Here is a 19,716-nt window from a genome sequence, read left to right as displayed (position 1 = left end):
TGACCCCAGCACATGACACAGACAAATGCTCTCATTATACTAATAATGTTCACTCTCTCTTCTCGCACCCTTACAAAATATCCATGAGCTCCATGTCAGCCCCCCCGCCCAGGAATATCTGCATGTTCTCGTCTCCCTACAGTAATGTCTTTTACTCCTACTTATCCACAAAAATCACCAGAATTCAGGACACCACATCTACTTTCCCATCTCACTCACTCACTGCCACATTCTCTGCTCCTTCCATCTTCCCCCCACTCTTCTCTCAATCTCGCTTCTCCCTCACCTGCACCTGTCATCTCCACTCCCATCACGATCTTATTTAAACTATCTCTCTCAACTGGTACATTCTCAACCTGGTACTATACAGCCACCATCACACACCTCCTAAAGAAAAAACAAGTTCTGATACCAACACACTTCATTCCACTGAGCTGTCGTCTCTCTCTTTCACTATCACTTTACAATCCAAGCGAGAGTAGAGTTGAACTGTTAATTAACTCGAGGTACAGTAACTTGCTGCCCTCCTCCAAACTGGATTCTAGTCCAAACACTCCACTCAGAGTACACTCATCCATGTCGCCAATTCTCTAACCACTGCACACCACTCTCAGCCTTTCTCTTAATTTTATCCTTCTAGAGCTTTCTGCTGCCTTTAAAACTGTGGATCTTCCCTCCCTCCTTTAGACGCTTCCCCTCCTTAGCTTAAAGAGCACCATATTCGACTGGGTATCCTACGTCCCTAATAGTTCCTTCTCCACCTCACGGCACTCCAGTAGCTGCTTCTGAAAACCCCTACCAGTGGGTGTCTCTCAAGATCGGTCTGGGGCCTACTTCTCTTCACCCTATATATCTCCTCGCTTGGCAAATGTATTTCCTCCTTTGGCTTGGACTATCACCTCCTCACTGATGATACCCTGATTTTATTTGTATTCCCCTCCTTCATCCCTTAACTCTCCGAATGCATAAGCAACTTCCGAACTGACATCCACCACTGGATCACTCTAGGCTACCTCATCTTCAAAGACGGGGAACATCTTTCCTGCCTCCAATGACAATCACACATCCCCTATCCAATGTCTTTTCCCCTTGACTTCCTCACCCCCTCACCGACAAATTTGGGGTTCTCTTTGACAGCGATCTGAAACTCTTCCAGTTCATCACACCCACTGCCACTTCAGCCAGATCCAACCTCCTAAACATTAGAGAAACTGCTCACATTTAACACACCACTCAACTAAAACCCTTATCTGTACTCTTGTGCTCAGCAACTGCATGACGGCATGATCCTACTTCTTGTTCTACCTCGCCAATCTTATGCTCCCTTCAAGGAAGACACACACCCTTTCCCACCTACTCATATCCTTTACTATCTCTACTTACCTTCACCATTCTGGATACAAAAATCATTCTTTCTTTAAATTCTTGCTACTCATCTATAAATCCATCCATGGGCTTGTCCCTCACTGTCTCACTGACTGCATCTCACTGTACTCTGCCCCTCAAACTCTTCGATCTGTGACTATTTGCAGCCTATCAGCCACCCACCCATGCGCCTCGTTCTGCTTTTACTCCTTTTTCCTACTTGCCCCGCTCCACTGGAATGCTCTCCGCCAAGTCATCACATCAGTAGAACGCTATAAATCAAAACCCAAACTCCACCTTCTAGGAAGGAGCATTGCACGCCCCAACAACCTCCTACCCCAATTAACCACCCTACCCATCTCTCTTGCATTCTGCCCTCTTGCCACTCTATCTAACTTGTATATACGTAAATACCGGACACAGGCTCTCAATGTTAATCAAGCTGTAATGTCTGCCCACCCATATGCCTGGTTTATGTTCCTACTCGTACTCCTTCATCACTCGTTATATGTCATTCACTACAACACTGCTCTTATGTAAAGGCACCTTATGCTAGGACTGCCTCTGTTCTCTGTTATTGCATACTTTGTAAGTTATTTCTGTTTGAAATTGCATCCTGTTATTAAATAAATACAAATACAAAATACAAATACATCTATCCCATTGAAAAAAGGTTTAACATTCCCCACAGAACTTCTGAGTGCAGCCTCTTCCCCACAATCCTGTATACCATTGATCTAAGCAGTGGCATCACAGTGCTGTGGCCTGAGCCCGCAAAGAGCAGATTTCTAGCTGCCACTAGAGCATTTAAACAACCATCTGCAATACCAACGGTTTGGGCTTTTGTGTAGGCATGGAAAAGGCACTTGCCAGGCACTGTCGTACTGGTATTAACTGGCCATTGATGGTAGCCGGTGCAAAACGGTGCGAGTACTTGGGCATCAAATAGCAGTGCCTGGCAAATTACTAATACTTATATACAGGCCACAACTGTTGGCTTTGCCAATGCTTGTGTTAAATAGGACTTCAGCTAAAGATGTGCATAGTGTTCATAAATCAACGGCTGAAGGCAGACTTGGTATAGACATCATTATTGCATCAGTAGCGGGTTTACAGCCCCAACTGAGTCATGAACTCTCAGAAGACTGCTTTCAAAAAACAATGTCATATTCGAGTGCAAAGTTTGATGGTACGGCTTGAATAAAGCGACCTCAAAGAGATCCCAGGAGGATGTGTTTTGGGTGGGGATGGACAGGAGTTGAGTGAAAATGGCCGTAAGTATTAGCATGGCCCTGGGCAGTCAATGGGTGGGCAAATAACCAAACACCTTCAAGCTTTGTGACCCTCCTATGCCATTTCTCCCTAGCTGTACTCTAATGTAATAGGTTCGGCTTATAGGTGCCTAATACCCCAAACTAATAAAGGTTTGACCCGACTTTATGATCTGTTTCTTCTGAACGGCCTCCCGTTTCTAGTTCAAGCCATTAGTTCTGAAGGAGAATATTTATTTATTGCAATGCTGGAGGGTAGTACTGGAGAGCTGTCAACTATGTGCATGGTAGTGCTTGCATTAAACCACAAACACGGCTTGAAAAGCATTTTATTTAAATCTGCTTACATTTTTTGTTTGAGAAACATTACAGACACCATTTTGGTGGTGTTTATCTAATAGATTCTGAATTTATTCTGCACATAAACAATTGCAAGGTCTCTGGCATCAGTTTGAGTACATGACCGAGTATTGAAAAGGACTATGGTGTGACCATGCATTATAAGAATAAAATTCTCCCTACCAAAAGTAAAAATGGTCTTGCAACTCAGAGTCCAGTGCCCGGATAACAGTACTCAGCCTTTGACCTTGTTCCTCTATTTGTGATATCTTTATAACGAATGACCAGGGCCACTTTTTCCCATGTACAGTGCTAGCAAAGCCCCTATTTTACATACTCTGCTTGACAAGAATGCTTGATTGTGTGACGTCATGTGTGATCTCCAAATGTTTTGAGACCTTACCTTGCACCATAAAAAGATTATAATTATTATTATTTACAAATTACGAATAAAATGAATGATCTTGTAGTGCTGTTGCATTCATCATGATTGGGTCTGGGTACCAGTGCCGGCTCTGCACTATAATGATTAGGATAAAGTTTGCCTTAAGAGGCCACTGAACAATGCACATTTTTTAAATATGGCTGCTTGTGCCGTTAACTGTCCGAACCTGTGGGAGCACCTCCAGCAATTGCTCAAGGACCTCCAGTGATGCTCGTTGAACAATCAATTGATATTAAGATGTCCACCCTCGCTCTCAAGATGCTCTTGACAGTAGACTCTATATCATTGGACGTTCTCTGCGGCATTACCCGACGTGCACGTCACGGCCAGCAGCCGCTCTGAACTAACCTGTAACAAGATCATATATAGAGATGCAATCTGCAGTCGCGTGTCAACTCCCCTGGAAAATCTTCTCCTAACACATGTGGGCACGGGAAGATGACTGGGCCCCAAAGATGACTGGGCCCCATGCCATGGCCCTCGACACACAACTCGTTAATAATATCATTTTTAAGGTGGGCTGATTTTCCCCGTCCATCCTATTTTCCATTCCTCCTTTTTTCAGACAGCCCGGCCCTGCATGTGGTGCTCTATAAGAACCAGCCACAATGTAACTAACATAAAACAGGGATGTCATTTCACCAAAATGTCAGCGGTAGCGGAAGTGACATCACATGACCCATGACCTCTGATGACATCACATGAAGTGATGTCATTTGACTCCACCCCAAAGTGACATCACAGGAAGCGATGGAACACAAATCTTCACGCCTTGACAAAACAGGAAGTGGCATTGTATAGCATAGTTCCTAAATACACTATGAAAAATATGGTTATGATATCACTATAATGTGATATACATTTCATACAAGAATGAATCACCATATGTATCATTAATATCAGTGTGTTTAGGCCGATATTATCAAATTACTGTAAAAGCAAGCAGACATCCAAGGCCAAATGATAGTGATGTGTTATTATATAGCACTTACGATTAAGCACTTTATATAGAACAAATATACATACAATATCATCCAACCTGTGTTGGTACTCATTCATCTACCTCAGAAGGATGAAAGGCTGATTTAGCCCTGCTGGGATTCGAACCTGCCAATTGCAGATCCCACACACATCGTAGCAGCAAGCGTTCAACCCAGTGAGCTATTTTACTGGTTATAGCTATTTTACCGACTATAGTAAAATGAGCAATTACATGCCTGAATGTTCTCAAGGTCAGGAAGCTAATTAGGCTCTGTAGTGGATACCATTAAACTGGTAACTGAGATTTAACAGCAGAGCAGTTCATCTGCAGGTCTGGTGCAAAGATGGCCACATGCCATGCCTGCATGAATCTACTTTTCAGGTTTCAGAGGTTGTCAAAATACATACCATTGGCAGGGTTCATAATTGTGTTTTAAAGAATTTAGAGTAGCGCAGGAAAAACAGCGCACTCACACGGCATCCCATACTCTGGGCACTCGTTACCTCATACATGCCAACAAACATCCTGAAAAGCATGCCAGGGAGATGGGAAAGATAGACACATTACAACAAAGCATTCATTAATTCTGGCACAATAAAAACAAGGGCCACTTTATGTGCTATGGTCAAACATGTCTACAGTGTACACAAGCTTGTAGGCACAAGGATTTTGTCAAGTGACCAAGGAAACAGAGATGGAATGTCTTGTGATTATCGTAACAGAGACAACGGCAGAAAAAAACATGCTATAACGGCAAATTCCTAAAAGCAAAATACATAGTCCGGAATTCATGCTTATTCTACTCTAAATGCTTTTTGGAAGTTTTTGTCTGCATTGTGAATTTGCAGTGTTTATAAACAGACTAAATCAGTGACTCACCCCCTGAAGTGTGCCTAAAATAAACCTTTAAGGAGTCTAGCAATTATTGTATAGAATTCCAGAAAGACACACGATTTGTTATTCCTATTCTTTTTTATTCAGAGTCACTGCTCAAAGTCTTACATTGTGGACCCCGTTTTTTAAGAGGCCTGAACAAGAAAGGCAGTGAGCCACGTGGCGCTGGCCACAGCCCAGGAGCTTCCGTTGAAAAAAAAATGTTTTATTTTGTATTTTCTTTTTTAGGGGTAGCAAGGGCGACCTCAGGAGTTGCAGGGGAGACTGCAGGGGTCACAGCTGCGACCCTTCTTCCTCCAAATGACACCCCTGCACTTTGATGGGCTTTCACTGTGAGCCTAGAATAGGTGAACGCTCATTAAAAATTGCTTGGGGGTAGTCAGCAAAATGAAAACATTTATTCTGTTGCTTTCTGCTGCTTCTTTTCTAGTCCAATTAGACGCTTCTTATTCCGTTTCCCTACACAGCATCAGCACTTGTCACATTCCACTACGTCACGTGGTTTGCAAGGCACGGAAATAGAAATATGACCGCCCAGGCCTGGGAAAGTCAAAAGCAGAAACTGACGTGCAGACAAATGAGGACGGCGTCCACGGCTCGTGGCCGCCAGTGCGTACTCCGAGGTTACCCTGAGCAATTTGTGCCATCGTTTGATTAATAAGGGAGCATTGTGAGCTTGATTGCGCATGTCAGCCTTGTGAGCTGGGCCGCAGAACTCCCCGGGGGTTTCATCAGTAGACGGCAAGCGTTGCAGGGGATGTTCTGGATCTGTGCCCACTGCGAGGAACCCGCTCATTTGTCACTTGCATATAGATGCAATAAGTCAATGTGCTGTATACGACTTCGCAGGCTGCCAGCGAGACCCTCAGGTCCTTGACTGAATGCTCCAAACTGTCCCTTTCTCCAATGAAATATAGCTACAGCCTCAATTCATTTGTCGTCCCAGATCATTGAAAGGGTCTGGGGGAGCACAGCAGAGAAAATAAATGAGACTTAACAAGAATAAACAAATGTCAGAATCGTCAAGGTCTTCATAAGGGTTTTCAGTCCGCGAGGGTGCAAGTTGGCACCTAAATTCAATCAACCCTGAGAGACATTATGTATTTATTTATTTTACATTGCTATAAAGCGCCACACGCCCGTAGGCCTCAGAGCGCACAAATAAACATTATGTGCCCCTTTCTCTTATTCCAAGTAATGCCCCTTTTTATTTTGGATAGTGGGTCATATGAAGACCACTATTTCCGTCTTTCCAGAAAGCCCACGTGCTATTGGCAGAGGAGGAGGAATTACTTTTTTAGGAGGTTTGTAAAGGAGGACTAGCTGGGCAACGACATCAACAAAGTTAGAAGCTAATTCTCACCATGAAGGAGGAACACGTTCCTTAAAAACACCATATTTTGATAATGAAAAAAATGTGGTACAGTGACATGAAAGCCTCGGCTTTTGCATGTGCCTGATTTAGGCTTGACAACAGCCCTAGCAACCAACGGGAATGCAGGGCAGCCACGTGGAGGGGATTCTCCTCCCAGCAGCACTTGTTTAGCAGGGCAAAGGATTTAAAACACAGCACTTGTGAGCAGCCGTTAAACTCTACTGCACACATTTTCTCTTTATAAATATAGCATTTCTTATACTGTAGAACCACTTTTCTAGTTTAACAAAAGTTTAAGAAAACTAACTTAAATTAGAAAAGTGGCAGTCTCTGCTTGCAATGACACTGGAGCACATGGTTCCTCCACAAGGAGAGATTTTAGCAGCTTTTGTTGCTGCAATACTTCCACCCACTTCAGAATGGTGGTTCTGGAAACTGGAGGGGAGAATGCCATGTTTCCACCCTCTTTTTATGGTGAGCTCAGGATCGGGCCCAGAGTGCCCCTTCTCATATGTCATTTCGCCCTTGCTCTACTCTAATGCAATAGCTTTGCCATCGAATTACAGGAGCACAGAGAGATGCACTGCTCACAGTGCACTGCCTGCGGCACCGGAGGTCTGTGGTTGGAAATGCCAAGACAAACCCACACAAATCTATTGGATGTGTCAATGTTTGTATGGCATACAAAGACTGTGTAATTGGACATATCCAAAAACATTGGCCTCTTCTGACTCGTGCCTGCGGATTCTGAAGGACCTGGAAGAAAACGATTGTGCCTTTAGTAGCTACATCTATCTGCTGTTTATGACCTCATGAATAAATGTCCTTAAAAAATGTTGCCACTTTTAAACCGGCTTTGTCCGGTTCATTTTTCGAACTACAATCGTGCAAGTGTACCAAGGCATCTGCACACTCTAAAGCCGTATTAAGTTGCTTGCAGAAAGGTAACAGTGCCAACATGTCCTGTGTGTGATATACAGGGCTGGCGCGACACTTAGGGATTCAATGCGAGCATGGCCGTGGTGGTAAAAAGCAGAATTACCACCAATTATTAGCGCTCCATCATATTTTAACTTTGGATGAACATTGGAGAAAATACCTCCTGCATTTGACTGGAAGTATTACCTTAAATGGTGGAATTATCACAGGCAGCTGTATGGTTGGCAGTAGTTCGTACAAATTCCATCCAACTTCATAATGGGGAAACATATCGTCTTCGTACCACTTGGAATGTGGCAGATTTGCTACCAAAACAATTGGAGGTAACGGTAAACCGGATTGGCGAAGTTACCACAAGTCGTTCCAGCAGACTCATATTGGGGAGCCTGAACTCTGTTTTAAAAAATATGGGATGGCAGTATATGGTCTTGCATAGACCCCTTGAGTCACTTTTGGTGGCCTCGCTGCACATGACTCTTTAAAAAAAGGGGGGATCATTATTGGGACAGTGGGGGAGGCCGATGCAACACCTGTGGTGTTGAAGGGTGCGGGTCGGAAGTACTCTGTTCCTGTGTGCCAATCTGGTTTCTATGGATTTGGCAGCGAACCTTAAGAGTATGTTATCCATAGAGAAGAGTTAAAGATCTGGTAGACTAGAGCACTTAGGGTCTGGTTAGCTGCGTATGTGCAAGAGTGTGACAGGGTAAAGAGGAGAGTTTAGTCATGGCTCGATTAGTGTTGATGTGCTAATGGCTAGACCTGTGGTTGTCATCTGTGTGTGTGTGTTTAGCATAAGGTGGTAGGGATCTTAGAGGGAAATCAGTTAGTTGGGGGAAGAGCAGAGTCGATTAGTCGGGGAAACAGGGGAGTAGGCCTTACATGGAAAAACAACCTGCAACACTGCACTCCTACTACTGGCCTCATGAAAACTGCTACTCTTGCCACTGTCAATCTCCTCTCTCTTTCTCTCGTGTTCTCTTTCTCTCTCTCTCTCTCTCTCCCTCTCTTTCTCTCTCTCTCTCTCTCTCTCCCCCTCTCTCTCACTCTCTCTCTATCCCTCTCTCTCTCTCACTCCCACTCCCTTTCTCTCTCTCCCTTTCTCTCTCTCTCCCTGTCTCTCTCTGTCAAGTAGAGACACTGTAACCCACGAGCAGCAAAACAAGCATCTGTGATTTGGCGCATGAGGGAAAGGGGCAGTCTGGAAACTCTACTCATTAGCTATGGGAGGTAATAACTTTTGGTCCAGAGAAAGGGCCGTAGTGAGCATACACTCTGAAAAGGGACATTGGAGGTGAAGTATCCAAATCTATCCTCTAGATCTTTTTCCGCTCCAGTATGCAGCCCTCATGATCACCTTGTTGCCATGACTCTTCCAATGACTCCTCTGCTGATTGGTCGGAGCAGTGCCCAGCACCCACCTGCACCCCGTCTAGAGTATTCAGCCATCAGTGCCTAAGCCTGTTCTTGCTGTACTGGTGCCAGCAGGCAAAGGCCTGGGGAAGACTTGATTGAAAGTTAGCCGTACCAGTTTAGATAATTATAAATGGGGGGGTGGAGGGGGGGTAGGGGTGAAATGGCAGACACTCTCAATTATCCTCCACAAAGAAATTGGCAAATTCTGAACAAAATCAATCTTCTTCCCCAATTTCGCCCAGATAGCTAATTTGGGCATTATGTTGATTTTCCTGCCAGAATTTCATTTTTTGAGTGGGTTTGTTACGGATGCCTGAAATTTTAGCCAGCTAGCGGGCTGCAAAAAGACTCACCCGCTAATTAGCTGACATTTTTAGCCGCGAAAGCAGATCCACCCAAAAAACGAAATCTGCTCAAAAGTGGTGAATCAGTGACAAAAAACCTTCCCCACCAGTGAAGTGAAAATGTAGGCGAATTTGGTCTATTTTGCTTCACCTGTGATAATTTCGACCCCACGCCTGATTACGATGGAATGAGTGTCCTGACATTGAAACACTCCTTAGAGCTATAAGAGAAGCTCATTTTCTCTAATTAGTGCAGAGCAATCATTGTAGAAATACACCAGTGCGGCCCCAATGACCATTCAACGCAGCTTGAAGAAATAGGGACAACGTTCCATGATGAAGTTTGACCGGCGGGCACATACCGTTGTGATGAACGGCGTCGTGTTGATCATCTCCAAGATGAACGAGATGCGGAAGATCTGCTCCCAGATGTTTCCCTATTCACACAAAGATACACATGGGAAGAAAATTAGGCATCGAAAGAACTTCCCTTTCCAAACACACAGTCACACCAAATCTGCTCTCAGCACCTCCTTTCTCTAATTCAAATTAAAAAAAAATGATTCATCCTCATAAGCTTTATTTCACCTGTTAGCCAAAAAAGCATTACGTGCAAAATACAGTGTTCTGGATATCATCAGGCGAAACATTACACAAATAAAGCACCATTAAGATGTCAATGCAAACTCATTAAGCCCAGGAAGCTATACAGGACTTGCTAAAGCAACAATTGATCAAGAATATTCAGTACCATATACAGGATTAATGAAACATTATGCTCAATTTAAAAGAAGTGGCATACAAGCTTCTCCTAAATTCCATGCCCAGATAAGATCTGGCAAGACAGCTAGTGGAAGACACTCTGTACAAACCTGATGAAATAAATCTTCATGAAATACAATCTTTCGACAGTGAGGTTATTTTTCATGATCTATTCATACTTGTGCGCAGTTTTAACCATCACATAATATGCTGGACACGCAGTGATGCAAATCAACGGAACATCTAAAGATAAAAGATACAAATGTACCTGTAGTGTCCTGGAGCATCAGGTAAAACAGCATCAAGGGAGGAAGCCCGCTGGTGCCAGGTGAGTGCAGAAGAGGGCTGCTTTATTAGTTACGGAGCATAAGTAGAGAGGTTACATAGGAGAACAGTATCATAGCTTCCTCTCAATTCTGGCTTCCATGAAGATTTTACATAGGAGAGCAGTGGCACAGCTTCCTCTCAGTTCTGGCGTCCATCAAGAGGTTGCATAGGAGAGCAGTAGCATAGTTTCCTCTCAGTTCTGGCTTCCATCAAATGGTTACATAGGAGAGCAGTAGCACAGCTTCCTCTCAGTTATGGCTTCCATCAAGAGGTTACATAGGAGAGAAGTAGCATAGTTTCCTCTCAGTTCTGGCTTCCATCAAATGGTTACATAGGAGAGCAGTAGCACAGCTTCCTCTCAGTTATGGCTTCCATCAAGAGGTTACATAGGAGAGAAGTAGCATAGTTTCCTCTCAGTTCTGGCTTCCATCAAGAGGTTGCATAGGAGAGCAGTATCACAGATTCCTCTCAATTCTGGCTTCCATCAAGAGGTTACATAGGAGAGAAGTAGCATAGTTTCCTCTCAGTTCTGGCTTCCATCAAGAGGTTGCATAGGAGAACAGTATCACAGATTCCTCTCAATTCTGGCTTCCATCCTGAATCCTGATCAATGCTCTTCCTTGCAATCTCCTGATCCCAGGTTCTGCATTCCACCCGCCAGGCATTCTTCCAGTTCAAGCAATGCCCTTAGCTTACATTCCACACAATCCCCTTTCTTATATTTTCTCACCAACGGTATGTGGGTTAGGAATAGGAAAGGTGTTTGCCATCTGCACATATGGCAAAGCATATTTCATGCATAACACATGGTTGGCGGAGCCCAATCTTCGGATTATGATGTCCAACACCTTGATATCCGCCCAGGAGTAAGCAGTCGGGGATAAAAATACATCAACAAGTTGGACAGGTTGCTAGATTCTTTGGCAACAAATGACTAAGATGCCATGTCTGTGAGCATGTGAAGCTTGTCAATTTCTACTCAGATCTTTGAGGGTCAATTTCCACCTGAAGATTCAACTGAAATTATCCAACTTACTTCTTCCACTAACCCAGTTTTGTTTCCTCGTACTAAACTTGCAGGTGTACAAATGTGATCTGATTCGAATGCAGAAACAATCGCATAGTTATGATAATATTCATGAGCATATGTTCAAATTTGTTTCTATACCGAACAAACTAAGATAACCTACGATGATGGCTTTGCAGTCAGAGTTGATGGCAAGCGTTAGGAATGAGGGTCTAGAATGAGGCTGCATTCATTAGTGTCTTGCCATGACATGTCATTCCATCTTCTAAATGCATTATTGTTTTTTTTCAGTGACACAAATCCATTGGCGAAGGAAATATAGATGGGGCGAAGGTAAACGTAGAGACCTGGAGATTTAGAAAGTAGTACTGGCCTCGTGGCAGCGGCTTTCATGGAGAGGAGGGGCACAGCGCGGGCATGACAAGGGAAAGAGCTGGGGCTTTGAAGCAATGCTCTCGGGGGGGGGGCTGGTTAATGAGGTGTTAGGGTGTCTGTATGTGTTAAATTGAAATAAGGCAGGATGTTGAAAGGATGAAGGTTTAGAATGAGAGGGAACGGGCACACAGGCGGGAGGCCACACTGGGAGTGGGTCAATGCCATGCCAAGGCATTAGGAGGCATGGAAGTCCAGCCTAGAAAGAAGATATCCTGCAGGGTGCAAAGTGCAGGCAAAGGGGAGCTCTCGTGCTGGTGGAAAGCTCTCATACTGGGGCGTCAACTGAAAGACAGCCGCCCTGAATGACACCAATGATAGGAAATGGAGACCCTCATGCAGAATTTTTATGTGTTATGTTTAGTTTGCAAACTTGAAAGCTCCATGACCTCTTTGAGGTACAGCACCGTTGCCCGGTGACAATGTTGCACACCATGTTCTCGTGTACCTCTTGGCTTCACAGAGCCGGTCGATCAGACCCACTACAAAGCGTGAAATGGAGGCAACGCCCCATTCTTGGCTTCCCCCTTTTGTCACCTGGAGGGGGCGAGAGCAGGCGCCCCTCAGTACATCCCGGAACTACATCACCTAAGAGCATCTCCCTCCACTCCAAGCCTACATTGTTCCAGAGCAATACTGTGCCCACAGAGATTCACCTGCCACCAAGTCTCTAGAGTTTGCTACAATCATCTATCAGTTTGTTTATGAGGAGCGTAACAAGGGATAGGGCATTTGCATATTTTATTTTAGGGGTACTTGGAGCCAGAGCTCTTAAAGCACTTGGACTCAAAGTACACCTTTTTAAATGTGATCCAGCTGCTTACTGGTCGCCAGTGGGGCCCTACTGGTGAGAGAAACTGAGAGACATAGAATACATTAAACAATGTTCATGTCTCTCTTTTCATGAACTGTAACTGGGCAATGGTCCAAGTACAGAACAATATGATAAAGGGCCCTGGTGAAGGCTATATATGAAGGACCGTTCCATACCCCGTTGCCAGGATAGAGGGGAGTCCCTGCCATCTGATTTTGGAAGAGCGAAGTAGGAAACATATGCCACAGTTTTCCAGAGGTTAAATCTGGCAGCCATGGCAGTGAAGCTGATGATGTGCGTAAGTTACAGAGCGCTTTCAAAGAGAGCCCACATATTGTGTGACTTGGGGGACGCGGGACTTGGGCTATGGTGGACGGCAGTCAGAGGGAAAGGATATAGGAGAATACTTGGGTTTATTGGAGGTCAGGAGATAGACCACTTCAGTAACAGAGGAGTCGATAGGATGTTGGTGTTAGCGAGAGGAGGAGCAATGGGAAACAGCACCAGTGTGACAGAAAGAGGGCACATACTGGGCAGTGTGGAATGCAGGGAGTGGTGCTCTGAAATTGACATGTGGGACATTGGGCTAGGAATATGCAGTGCGAAGACATATGGGCCTCATTAGGAGTCCCCCCAGTCCGCATAAAATGCTGGTAATTCCGGCATCAGCATTTGTTTTGTACCAGGGAAACACATGTTTGCTGGTGGGGACACAGATCTACCGGGAGGTCAGTGCTCGCTGCTGCCATCTGATCGTGAACTGCAGGTCGCAGGTTCGAATCCTGGCAAGGCCAACTCAGCCTTTCATCCTTCTGAGGTCGATAAATGAGTACCAATTTCGGTTGGGTGATATTGTGTAAATATGTGCTCTGTAAAGCGCTTTGGATTAAGGCGCCATATAAATAACACATCATTATCATTACCTGCCGGTAGATCTGGCCCCTCCTAGCAAATAAATGGCAGAATCACAGGCACCAGAACTACCGGTGCCGGTATTCCAGGCAATCCCATCGGACTCCATGGAATGCGAATTTACCGGTGTCTCTGCCCCCCGTAATATCCCGGTAATACTGACATATCGGACGGTGGAAACGGTAGGGCAGTTTTGCCGGTATTCCGCCGGAATTACCGTCGGAATACCAGCAAAACTGTAATGAGGGCCATAGAACCAGTGTCACTATATGCGCCACACTTTGCACCATTTTCTTCGCTAGTGCTTTCACTTACCCAGATTCTCACGCTGGAGTTTTGGACTTCGTTACCCTCTTCTGGTTGGACAGAGAATTTGGAGGTAATGCAGCGCCTTTGAAAATCATTGGAATCCCTGTGAAATAGCACGAGCTCCTGAGAATCTGAAGGCAACACCTGGCAAGTGGTGCAAGTATCTGGCATCACTTTATATGTTTGTATGTGTTGGGGAGTTTTATTAACCACGGCGAGCAAAAAGGCATCATGCGATGGGACCAGGCTGCAAAGAAAGGAAACCAGCGTTGGTTGCTCGACATCTCTAAGAACTCAAAGATGGACCGTCTGAGTATTTATTAACTCAGAGACTGAGAGTGCAAAGTTGGAGTCAAACAGGAGGGTCTTAGGGTTTTTCCCTGAACATACAATATTTTCCTTTCTTAGGATTCGTTGGAGGTCGTTCCAGTGCTTAAGCACCAGCGCAATATTACACCTATTTATTAGATATTGCCATCATTTGTCTTGGTACCCATGGGAATGCCCAGTGATTGCCATCGTATATCCAAACACCCACATATTTTATAAGATGGTGCCTTCAGTTGCCCAGATACTCACATCATTTGGCAGCTGCTGCCACCATATTTCCATACTCTTGCAGGGGCTGGATGCTGTACCTCTTAGTGAGGGGGGGGGATCTTTCTCTCCGCAAAGGAATACCAGGGGAAAATAGCTTCCCAGGAAACCCTCAGCCTTCTCTTCATGGTGCAAGCACCACTCTCAGGGAGCGTCACCACACACACGCTCTCTCAGCAGTGAATGAGTGCATGCATTGGTGAGTAGTGGCCAAGTGCTTCTGCCGGCCTAAGCCCTTGTTTTTAAGGTAGTGGATGTGTCTGTGGGTGGGGCAGCGATGGATGAAAGGGCAGGGAACTACAAAAAGAGTCCAGGGATTATCATTCATGGGCAAAATATGTTGGTGCATTGAGACTGTGGGTGTGGACAGGGCATGACTGGGAGAAGACCCACATTAGTCTGCATGGGTCTTGGGCTGAGGGTAGGTGGTTAACCAGCCACAGGAATTCCTTTCAGTTATCAGGAAGGGGGCTTTGTGATGGGACACTGGCACTTAGTTGCCCAGGCACAACCCATTGTACTTTGGGTATTGCCAGGGAGGGTGAGAGGCGTTATGTGCCAGAGGCACGCCCTCATTTCATCAGTCCCACTTTTGCATAATGCATAAGCAGTTTTCCCACTTAAGAAGTAGACAAAAGCAGCGTGTTACTTGTGTGCAGAATGGTGCTATTTAGGTGGTCTCACAGACCTTTTCTACGTCTGTGTTGACTCCTTTTCCATTCCCTATAGTTTCCTGGGATAGGAGTTTTGTCCGCAGTAGAATTCGTCGAAGTAGATTTCTTTGAATTTGTTTCATCAGATGTTGACACAAATATATGTAGGGGGTGGGTTTGGGAGACTAAATAATGTAGGAGGTTTAAGGGGGGGCTGCACGCCCCCCCCCACATATATTTGCAGCCAAATCTTCCTGTAAAAAATAAATTAAATAGACGAAATCCACGACGATGAAAAAGATTCTACCAGATAACATAGAACCAGTTTCTTTTTGGTGAAGGTAGTCAATATTATAGATTTCTTAAATTTTGATGACGCCACTGATGCTAACATATGCAACATATTTTTATTTATTTATTTATTTTATACATTTATTGCCTGTTTATATTGTGCTGCCTTGTGAGCAGTCTACTTCGAATTATCAAGAGCAAAACATGAGGGGGCTGATAGGAACAACAGAAAGAATTCCAGAACAAGAGGATGGAGAGGAGGGTTAGGAGGAGAGGCGGGTGGCACAGTTCACGGCAAAACCAGGCTCGCCTTCAAGTATACTCAAAACAAGTACAGCATACTATTATAATGTTCCGGCAATTCTAGGGTTCGGGCCAAAGGAAGTGCTGGTGTAGTAGTCTTAAAAGGACTGGGAAGGTTGTAAGGAAGTAGAGCTATATTAGGCCTATGAGAACAATAGAGCATGTAGGGACTTCCTAAACCTCAATTTGGGATGTTGGCTGTGCAGTTCTTTGGGATGGTAATTCCAGAGGTTTACACCCATGAAAATAGTCTACAGCCAGGTTGGTGCAACTCCAGGCCTCGATGTCTGCAATCCGGACAGGTTTTCAGGATATCCCTCTTTAATATTCATGAGGAAAATGTGCATACATTTCAAATCATTGTATGAAAATGCAGCTCATGACTCTGACTGATGGGTATCCGGAAAATCGACATGTTTCTGGCCCTCGAGGCCTAGAGTTGGATAACTCTGGCCTACACCCACAGTAGGTGTCTTTCTGAACTTGTTGCTGCACGGCATCTATTTCTTGAATGCTCTGAAGTGACGGTGCAAGGTTTGCGTAGTCTGGACAGATGTGTGGGGCTGAAGTCCCTTCATAACTGCTTGGAGTCGACATTCCGTTCCACCTGGATCCAGTAGAAGGAATTCAAGGACTGCTGATGTGCTGTCCATTGTTTTTACTCAAGGTGAAAGGTCCTGCTCGGTTCTAGATGAGATGTAATTGATTTAGGACTCCTGTACTTTAATGGGCATGCTGCTGCTGTAGTCCAGATGGGACAGAATGATGGAGTTCTAGGAGACAAAGGATGTTCTTCAGGAGGTGAAGTTGAAAGTGAGCCTTCATGAATATTGCATTGACTTGAATTTTGAAGGAACGTGTTAAGTTTAAATTGGCCGGATTGGACTAATTTGTCGGGTGGTGAGTGTGGGCCCTTGGGAAAGGCAAATGAAAAGAAAGGCTGTTAATGACGGGTTGGCCAAACAGGATGACTTCTGTTTTTTCCTCTGTTGGCGCAGGGACTGCATGTTCTCATCCGCTCTTGAATGCTTGAGATGCGCATTGTGGTTGGATGCCTCTGGTTGCTGTTTTCAATATCTAGATGGATCAGGATCTGAACGTCATAGGCGTTGCACCGAAAAGGAATAGATAAGGAATCAAGAAGGGTGGCAGGTGTTTCATTTAGACCCATGGGATGATGGCAGATCCTTGGGATGTCACACATGCCAGGACTGATGCGTTGGACTAAAAAAAGGCAGTTTTAACTTTACTGGACCTATGTTCAAAGAATGATTCGAACCAAAACAGGGCTGTTCCAGCTATTCTCAGCTCTGAGTGAAGGCAGTCGAGGAGAATGGAGTGGGCAAAAATGTCATAGGAGGCTTAGAGAAAAAAATGTATGGGGTAGAAAATGTCTAGTTATTGTCCACAGAAGTTCAGAGATTCTCTCTTTGGTGCACTGATTCCGTGCTCTTAATGGTCAAAAGCCAGACTGAGAGGGATGACTTCAGAGTTTGTACTTTGTCCTCTGTCTTATAGAGAGCCAGCCTAACTGATGATGATAGGTGAGTTGCAAAGATTGTGATTGTTGGGCACATAGACAGGATTTGGTCTTTGAAGAAGATGGTGAGGAAATGGCCATCCTTGGCAGTCAAGGCTTATATCTTCTTGGTGATTGCGATGATGCTTCTCTCTGACAGAGGTGAGAATAAGATGAGGGTGGTAGGATCCTCATCAGTGATGCATGTTGTGAGGCCAATGGAATGGCATTGGTAATGTGTGAAGACATCAGGGATTGCATGTGTAAAGACATGAGCAATGATTGAGGGATAAGGTTATAATGGATAGGGGATGAAGTAGAGCATGCATACCTTAACTGGTAGGTTTTTCTCTGTAAACAGTGCATCTCTTTAAATAAATGTTTTTCTAGCAAATGTGCACGTTTTATATTTACAAACAGTTCATTTCTGAGCTGAAAGTTGAATAGTCTTGAAGATCACTGACATTGAATGGGTACTGAGCAAGCTTGAAGATCACTTGACCCTTCAAGGTGTTGAGAAGTCTTGAAGAACAATTGAGAGAGAGGTTCCGAGCTGTATTGAAGATCTCTTGAATAGAAGAGGTACTGAGAAGCCTTGAAGACCACTTGCCACTACAAGGCGCTGAGAAGCTTTGAAGAGCACATAACCCTATGACTGGGGCTGCAACCCGTGGCTCTCCAGATGTTTAGGCCTATAACCCATCAGCTCGAGTGAGCATAGTCATTGGTGAGCGGTCATGGGAGTTGTAGATTGATATCAGATCTAGAGAGCAACAGGTTGCAGACAATGTCCTATGTGCAGTCTCCCAGAGCAGTTAACACTAAGAGGTGCTGAAAAGCATTGAAGAATGCTGGACCCTAAAAGGTGCAAAGACGCCTAGAATATAATTTAATAAAGAGGTGAAGGTGCCATTAAGAATGAGAATTAGCTCCACCGACTGGCACTGGTAAGCCTCACAGCTCCCTAAAAATCTGCCAAACAGGAGAGCTAAGCAGTGGGCTGGAGGCAGAAGTAGAAGACCCCATTCCCAAATATCAGGTGGAGGGATTGTGAAAGTGGACAGAAACACAAGGAGGGCCAGGCCCCAGTGTTTATTAATGGTGGCCCCAGACTTCCGTCAAGTACAAGTACAGGCAAAGGGGGAAAGGTGAGCAAAGAAATAGGATGTAAGGGAACACGTCAGAGGCCAGGGTGTTTCTTTAATCTGACCCCCGAATCTAGGTAAGTACAGGCGCAGGCAAATTAGGTAAAATGCACAAAAATACCAGGAAGCTCCAGAGGGGTGAAAGGCGTAGTGGTGGAAATGCCAAGACGGTGCAGAGAAGGTACCAATTATTGAAAGACCTGGGTAAGCAAGTGTAGAGAAATATGCAGTAAGCGTGCATCAGTGAACATGCGATGACCCAGAGATAGGCCCAGCAGATCATGGAAGTTCACAGAATGGGGAATGGAGGGGGAATAAATGGGAGAATGAGAGTTGCTACAGGAGAAATTCTGGGTTAGGCCAGATCGAGGAGTCTGTCATGACCAAGGGTGCTGGAGCCAAAGAGCTTCAACCTCATTTCGTACATCTTGAGCTGGCACACCCAATCCATAGCTTCTTTCTACTTTGTACAAGGTTTGCCCTTTCCTTCTCCTAGGCCAATCTTACCTTTGCCCCTTACTTTCTAGTCATAGTGGTCTCACCCCAATCATTGATTTTGTTTATAGTTTCTCCGTGCATCACTGTTAGGAGATATCAATTCCTCTACTCCTATCACTGCTGAGTGTGTCAGTGTTAGGAGATTTCAATTCCTCTACTCCTATAAATGCTGAGTGTATCACTGTTCAGAGATTTCAATTCCTCTATTCCTATACATGCTGAGTGTATCAGTGTTATGAGGGTTACATTCCTCTACTCCTATCACTGCTGAGTGTATCACTGTTAGGATATTTCAATTCCTCTACTCCTATCACTGCTGAGTGTATCAGTGTTAGGTGAGTTCAATTCTTCTACTCCTATCACTGCTGAGTGTATCACTGTTAGGGGATTTCAATTCCTCTACTCCATTTGCTGCTGAGCGATCATCCACATACATTGGGTGTTTTTTTTATCAGCTTAACAAGGTTTGTCATTTCCTTCTCCTGCGTCTTTCCTACCATTGCCCCTTACTTTCTAATCATAGTGGTCTCGCCCCAACCATTGATTTTGTTTATAGTTTCTCCATGCATCACTGTTAGGAGATTTCAATTCCTCTACTCCTATCACTGCTCAGTGCATCACTGTTAGGAGATATCAATTCCTCTACTCCTATCACTGCTGAGTGTATCACTGTTCAGAGATTTCATTTCATCTACTCCTATCACTGCTGAGTGTATCAGTATTAGGAGAGTTCAATTCCTCTACTCCTATAACTTGTAGA

At 44.6% G+C, this 19,716-nt stretch overlaps 1 protein-coding gene across 10 annotated transcripts in view; it reads right to left on the bottom strand.

The window, feature by feature from the left end:
- Positions 1 to 19,716, bottom strand: part of KCNT1 (potassium sodium-activated channel subfamily T member 1) — a 2,308,650-nt gene that overhangs the window by 566,885 nt on the left and 1,722,049 nt on the right. For all 10 annotated transcript variants that reach the window (XM_069609538.1, XM_069609540.1, XM_069609539.1 and 7 more), the window contains one exon: positions 9,730 to 9,804. In XM_069609538.1, the coding sequence (XP_069465639.1) occupies positions 9,730 to 9,804 (75 nt within the window). The remainder of the gene's footprint in view (positions 1 to 9,729; positions 9,805 to 19,716) is intronic.

The sequence above is a fragment of the Ambystoma mexicanum genome, chromosome 8, assembly GCF_040938575.1.
Source record: "Ambystoma mexicanum isolate Mex_15411 chromosome 8, UKY_AmexF1_1, whole genome shotgun sequence".
NCBI lineage: Eukaryota > Metazoa > Chordata > Amphibia > Caudata > Ambystomatidae > Ambystoma > Ambystoma mexicanum.
This window is presented reverse-complemented; position numbering and strand designations above follow the sequence as displayed.